The sequence below is a fragment of the Limulus polyphemus genome, unplaced genomic scaffold (genome assembly GCF_000517525.1).
Source record: "Limulus polyphemus unplaced genomic scaffold, Limulus_polyphemus-2.1.2 Scaffold9475, whole genome shotgun sequence".
Classification (NCBI taxonomy): domain Eukaryota; kingdom Metazoa; phylum Arthropoda; class Merostomata; order Xiphosura; family Limulidae; genus Limulus; species Limulus polyphemus.
In genome coordinates, this window is record NW_013675085.1 from 184 (window position 1) to 7,922 (window position 7,739).

The 7,739-nt window shown below is 33.5% G+C and overlaps 1 protein-coding gene across 1 annotated transcript; it reads right to left on the reverse strand.

Annotated features, from left to right (window-relative positions):
* Positions 1 to 1,235: 1,235 nt before the first annotated feature.
* Positions 1,236 to 4,957, reverse strand: LOC106475939 (leucine-rich repeat-containing protein 4B-like). Its single transcript, XM_013936614.2, has 2 exons — positions 4,875 to 4,957; positions 1,236 to 3,889 (listed from the first exon to the last, which is right to left on the reverse strand). The coding sequence occupies exons 1-2, from the start codon at positions 4,876 to 4,878 to the stop codon at positions 2,322 to 2,324; spliced, it is 1,572 nt and encodes a 523-aa protein (XP_013792068.2). The 5' UTR covers positions 4,879 to 4,957; the 3' UTR covers positions 1,236 to 2,321.
* Between the last annotated feature and the right edge of the window lie 2,782 nt (positions 4,958 to 7,739).

Genomic DNA, 7,739 nt, shown 5'->3' on the forward strand with positions numbered 1-7,739 from the left:
TGATTAATCTGCGATTCATTGTTGTTTAGTGCACAATTTCCCATGTGTAAGCTGATCAAACCTCACTAAAACCTAAAATTGGCAAATTAACACAAGTAAAATATTAAATTTTTAAAATGTAACACCACCCCCCCCCCTTTCACTGAGAAAATACTATTTTATACTTTGTACAAATTAAATGCTCCCTTGTCTTGTTATACACTAGTAACATAGAATACCTTACTCAAGCTACTAAAGATTACACGTTTTGTATCACCCATAAAGTACCAGCTGTCAGGTGTTGCGTTGCACAAGCCAAACAAAGAAACTGGTGATGTTTTCCGATGACATTTTGCGTGTCTCACGTGACTACTTTTCAGATTTCATTTTGTTACACTAACGCACGGCATAATGAATTTTTAGCTCTTCTTCATAAAGATACGTAAAAAACAATATCTAAGTAAAAAAAGATTTCTCACTGAAGATCATAATATTATCTTGGTTATTTTTAATGACATTACTTTAAAAGATAGAAGTTGTCTTCAATAACATATACGAGTTGACGTTTCATCAAACTTGTTTTATCTGTACATGCTCTAACATTTCTTTCTGTTATAGGGTTACATATTAGTGTAAATAAGTTAACGCTAGGTTGAAATTCTTGCGAGATATACATTCTTCATTTGGTTTATACTGTAAAATAGATTCGTCAATTTAGCGAAAAACATTCATTTTGTCGTTAAGTGTAACAGAGAATATGAATTAACAATAAACGTTAACTGTTCTGTTTAGCATAACCTTGTGAAATATAACAGCCCTATACCAATCTTTCTATGGGAATATTATCAAGTGAAGTAATGCTTTCATGTTTTATAAATCTTTAAAATAGTGAGATTAGTGTTTACCTGGATTATTCCAGACAGTTCCATCAAAATTACATTATCGTAAGTAAAACTATGAAAAACACTTGCCTAAACGAAACGTAATACTTGGGTTATAAATTCTATGGATAACCTTTTCAATAATAAATATTTTAAAGATACTATAAAAAAGGCTTTTCTCAAAACTAGTGATTCATTTCCAATTCTGCATCATTATAGTTTGATACGATACAAACAGACATCCCTGAGAAATGAAATTACACCCATTTCTATTTTAATTTCGGTCTCAAACACTTTATGGTATTTGTACATATTTACGTAATGCAAATAAAATACAAACCAAACTTCCATTTAATAGAAAATCCAGCAGAGCAGATGAATCAATGATTATACACTTCGTTTATCATGTTTTCTAATCACAGATCTGTAGACAAGAGACTATTGCTTACTTACATCATGTTATATATTGAACTATAACAGTACATACTTATAAATATCGCGATTTGCTTCCGACATATTCGTATTGATGCCACTGAAAAAGCATGTATTTAGATACTACTACATTAAGTAAAAACGTATACCGTAGCTCCTCAATGATATAATAAAAAAACTACAATAATCTATTGACATTGGATACAGAGTGGGTGCCACAATGTGATGTAAACTTAGTACCTATATTTTCTTCTGAATGGTATCTAGCACCTACAGATTGTCCAGGTAAAGTTACAAATACCTTTGTGTTGAATTTTCAAAATAAATGTTCTAGTTAATAAAATTAATGCTTATATAAATTTTCATGAAATTCAAGGTGGTATTAACAGTATTCATTGGCCGGTGACAAAATGTGCTAAACCTTGGGCTTTTAGATGGAGTACACAGCCAAATTGGCTAACCCTTTAAATGCAAGAAGTTATACGGTTAATCAAAGAAAAAGTGTTTGTGCCCAGTGAAGATCACTATGAGTTCGTGATTCAGTTCCAACAATTATAATTGCTGGCCATTATAGGAGCTGTTTTCTAACACGTGAATATTATCTTAAATGTCTTGTAATTAAAACAAACTAATTCACTTTGTTCGTTTAGTAAACCTCTCAAGACGTCATTAATCTGTTGATGCTTTCAGTGGTTTTTATTTTTTTTGACTTTCAATAATTATTTTGTCAACCTGTAGTTAACTAATTCATTTACTATGATGTGTTCTCCTTATGTCACAACATCTGTTGGACTAAGTTTTTTAAACGAAAAAAATCATTGTTAAATGAAATAATACTTGGATAGGCCTTATAGTATATTTTTAAACAAATATACAATTACGGGCATATCAGTACTCAAAGATACTAACCAGAATTTCTGTTGCTGTAAAACTTACTATAGGTTTTTCTTCCTTTATTTTATCATATGTACCAACGTAATCAATTACCTGATGTAATTCATGATTGATAACATGTTCATAAATTATCACTCATAGTTCAGTTACCGGCGTCATCTTCAGAGATTGATTTGCTGCTGCATGAAAAATGTTATTTTCTTCTTCAACACATGCAGTTTTTTTATAATGGGGCTCTTTTGTTCCAGATAGCCATCTATTCTTAAATGCGCGGGAAATATTTTTTCTATACCGAAATCCAAACAACGAAAGTACGCAGATCACTACGACGGTAGCTACCATAACACCTATGATGATTTTTCGTCGCCTGTTTTCTAAATAACACCCAAGATCTTCTTTAGAAGTCTCTTTAAGAAACGAATTTTCCAGGACTGGAGGACTACTACATCGGACTTCGGTCAAGTCATTTGAACCTACTGATGAAAAGTTATGTTTCTTCAGCAGCCTCCATAACCACACCAACTCACAATTACAAACAAGAGGATTGTCCCTAACGTCTAAAACGTCTAACTCATCCCAAGGAAGCAAATCATAATGAAGTGTGGTGAATGCATTACCCCGTAAACTTAACAATCTCAGTTTGGGCAAACCATTAAACGTCTGACGCTCAATTTGATTGAATATTTTATTATGATTTAACAATAGTTTTTGCACGTTCCTGTTGTCTTCAAAGGCGCCATTTTGGATTCTAACAAATTCCTGACTTCCACTTATCTCAATGACACGAAGATACTTCAGTCTTTTAAAACAAAATGGCTTTAACTCAATAAATTTATTTTGGCCAATATTAATTTCTTCTAAACGCCTAACATCAAATAACGTTTTCGTCGGGACTTCATTGAGTTCGTTGTCTTGGAGTCGAAGAACACGTAGAGAGTTCAACCACCTAAAGGCTCCAACTTCAATCGTTTGTATACCACAACCATCAAGAGATAGCTCCTCTAAATGCGTAAGATATGAGAACGCTTCTTCAGGTATAATTCTGAATGAATTGAGGCCAATATCAAGCTTTAACAGCATAAGCAAGTTATGGAACGAATGAGTTGGAATGTCAGTAAGTTTATTGTCTCTCAGTGAAAGTGCCCTTAATCTGTCCAGACCTAAAAATGCTGCGTCTGAAATAAAGAAAATTCTATTTTGTGAAATGTCCAAATTTTCCAGCTTGGATAGAACACTAAACACATTTGGTGGAACTTCTTGTAATAAATTTTCATTAATATGCAGCACAGTTAGTTTTTCCAAACCAGAAAACGTTTCGTTCTGCAATGACGAAAGCATATTCCTGCTCAATAATAGGTATTTAAGCTGGTTTTGTTTCTGAAAGTTATTTTTACCTATTGTTATTAACTGATTGTGCGAAACGTCCAAATATTCTAGATTGTGATACACAGAAAACGAACTCATTATGCCTTTTATGTTATTGTTTTTCAAAACCAGTTCACGAAGTTCCGGGTTTAGGGTTATGGGAACGACTTCAAGATTTGCAGAGTCACACCCCACTCGTAAATTCTCGTCATCACAGTTGCACTTAACAGGGCACATTGCAGCGACCTCATCCCAGAGACGTGCGAAATAAAAGAGCAAAACGACAATACATGGAGATCCCTTTAAATGATTCATTGCTGTTCTTTTGCAGCTAAAACCTATAGGAAAAATAGTTAAAAGTGAAACTGTTATTTCTTATTTTATATATATATAAATAAAAGGCATAGTTAGAAAATTTCATAAGCAAATTTGATAAATAATATTCGGGTAAAGTGTGAAGTAACTAGTTTTCAGTTATTTCTGAGCTTCCAGAACTATAAACACTCCTAGCAGACTTACCACATTAAGCACCAAAAACTAAATTTTACATTCTAAGTTACATTCATTTCTTATGAAATTCAGTAAATCCAACGAATGTTGAATAAAACTAGTTTAATAGTTTCCTTTAAAAAATTAAAAATACAATTTAATCCATCAAAGCATAACTGGTACGTGTAACAAAAATAACTAAAACAGCCAACAAAAGTTTGTTTAAAATAAACCAAGTCTGTCAAATTCTTTAATTTAATTTTAAAAGAAAATTTATAATTTTAATGGAAATTTAGAAGTAACGTAGTCTTGACGTTAGTGAAGTTCTTTGCAAGATCTTTTTATTTAACAGAATATGAAAATCTAACAAATGCCCTAACACGATTAAATTATAAATTTCCACGAAATTAATTAGTAGGTTGTGTCTGTACAGGCACAATTGGTGCTTCTAAAGTGTAGTCCAACTAAATTTTTCAGAATACACACTTGCTCGAAAACAAAAATTAATTAGTAGGTTGTGTCTGTACAGGCACAACTGGTGCTTCTAAAGTGTAGTCTAACTAAATTTTTCAGAATACACACTTGCTCGAAAACAAATATTAATTAGTAGGTTGTGTCTGTACAGGCACAACTGGTGCTTCTAAAGTGTAGTCTAACTAAATTTTTCAGAATACACACTTGCTCGAAAACAAATATTAATTCGTTATTTTGAATTCTGACATGCAGACAATGGAAACATATTTCTAATGGATTATATGGAATCAAAAGTTAAAGTAGCTGTGAGATGAAACAAGCTATTTTGTTTGCAAAGCATAACATAAAAAAATGACCGACCCATTAGCAGCGAAATGCTGGGCGGAGGTCTTTCTTGGCTCCATTCTTCAAACGCGACATCCTTCCTCCCAATAAATGGATCTTGAAGATCTTGTGCAATCAGAAATCGAGAATAATTAACAAAAAGTTTATTACAATAACAACATGTAAAAGTTTCAACATTACAAACAAATAATTTACGATTACTTTTAAAGCAAACTTTTGTATATTAGATTCACAGTATCTGAAAATAAACATTTTTGAAAGACGCTTGAAAGTTAGTTTTCTTAATAGCAAGCGTTCCATTCGTTTTCCATGTTAATATCATCGTAGTTGGATCTTCTGTGGTAAACAAATGAAGTTTAAACTATATATTATGCATTATCCGAAGTGTGAAACCAGCATCCACAATAAAGGGTAGGTTCTTATTTAAACACTGGAACCTCTGTTTTAATTGGAAGAGGTTCCACCTGTATGCTAGTCAGACTGGACTCAGTTATTTACACTTGCTTTTAACAGAAGGCAAAAAATCTGTTGGATTAATCCGACACTTCGCATGAGAAAATAGTCCCAAGTGTAATGCGTTTCAGGTAGGATTTCGTATTTCAGGACGTGTAATTCAGTTGGAGATTCTAGCCTGGCCAAGACGCATTCATTGAGCTTCCAGTTCTTTAAGTTACTGACAGCGAGTTTTGGTATGCGTAGGTGGATCGAAACGTGTGGAACACTCACTCAAACCTGCATCCAATAAGCATCATTCTCTGAAGGCATGGGAGTTATTTCCTTGTAGCATCAATGAAAGCTGATGGCCTTTATAAAAAAAAACGTAAATAACAGTGCACCACAGGATTTGCATGATCATATAAAAAGTATAGTCGCTGCAGGCTCCTGTTAAAACTGGTAATTTGTTCATTTAAGAACTGAACAAAACAGTTATGCTAATATAAATATTTATAGGGATTTTTCTCATTTCAAATAGTCCAAAAATAAAAAGCTTCATGTATATAATACAAACAAATGAAACTAGTACGCAAATTAATGAGATTGATAAATAAGTTAGTTTATAATATTTAAAGAAATGGGACCACACAACAATAAGGACACCATTTACCGGATTTAATCTTTATCTGGAACTGTCGCAAAAAAATGGGGCTGACGTAAAGTTACTGAAGCTAACAGATCCTTATCTTTAACAGTTAGTATTTAAATACCCATAATGGTCACATTGTTTGTTTGTTATGAATTTCGCGCAAAGCTACACGAGGGCTATCTGCGCTAGCCGTCCCTAATATAGCAGTGTAAGACTAGAGGGAAGGCAGCTAATCATCACCACCCACCCCCAACTCTTGGGCTACTCTTACCAATGAATAGTGGGATTGACTGTCACATTATAACGCCCCAACGGTTGAAAGGGCGAGCATGTTTGGTAGGACAGGGATTCGAACTCGCGACCCTCAGATTGCGAGTCGAGCGCCCTAACCACCTGGCCATGCCGGGCCTAACTCTGGTAGTTCTGTGATGTGTCTACTCTCCAATTATAATCACTTGCTTTTGAGCTTAGGTTCCATAACATAGTTCCATATCCCAAGTTCGTTGTTATTACAGCTTATCTCTCCATTTGTCACACTTTTGTCTGTCCCTTCATTTTCTTAGAAGGTGGACAAAAATCCATATGGTAGTGATAATTTTTCAACCTCAATAGAAGAGGCAGGATTCACAATTACTTGTCTTAGGTGCTACAGTGAAAACTAAAAGATACCATTAGGTTATTGTGGTAAGGTTTAAGCGATAAGGTATCAGCACTTGTCATTGTTAGTAGCCAGTCTAATTATCGTTAAATTTGATACTAATTACCAAATTGTTTTTATATTACGTTTAGGCTGTTAATCTGCTGATATATTCAGAGGATTCCCAAGAAAGATTTCTGCATTGGTAGTTGCCAACATTCGATCCTGAATGTTCTAGATGGAAGTATGTTGTATTGATACAGGATGTAGCGAGTTCTATTAGTGGAGTTTAAGTAGGCTTCATTTGTTAAGAGTTCTATTATTTTCAAGCTGTTGGCAGGGTATTTGTAGAGTGTCAGATGGTTGGTACATTTGTGAAGAGAGTGGATTCAAAGCTGATCATTGTATCTTGTGAGATTATCCTGGCTGCTTTTATAATCTCTACAAAGGGGACCGAATTCTTAGCATATGAAGATGTTTTACCTGCGATTTGTGATATATTTACTATTTACTTAGCTAAGAAGTGACGCGGTAAATCTATACAGTTATTTTTGGGTTAAAAAGGGTTTTCTTATATATGAAGTTTAGGTAAGCCATAGATATGTGGAATGGTGCTTTTATTTATAGATGTTTGTTTATTGTGGATTTGGGTAATTTTTCTTGTTAGTAATTAGGTTAAATTTGATTTTCGTGTAATGTTTATCTTTAGAGTTTGGAGTTTGAAAGTGTATTCCTTTTGGTCTTTGATTTCAGTGGCATTTCCATTGTCTACTGGTAGAATTATGTTCTTCAGATTTCCGAGGGCAGTTTGTTTCTGATTGGGTGTTAGCATAGTGGGATTTCAGGACTTCCGACTATTTTTATTCTGAACAGATCTTTCTTTTGGTAGGCTTTAGATTGTGCCTTTTGTGGTTGTAGCTGCATTTAACGTGGGTATTTCATTATGTGTTAGGATGAAGTTTACTCCTTACTACACTTTCTTCAGGTTTTGTAAATTGTTTACTTACGTTTTTTATGGTGCATTTAAATTTGACTATAGTGTTAAGTCTTGTTTTGATAGTCAATGAGTGAATTTCGTTTCTTTACGTATTTCATTAGGATGTATGTGAAGGAATATGATTTTTTACCAACTGTACTTATCTTGGTAGTATTAGTTATC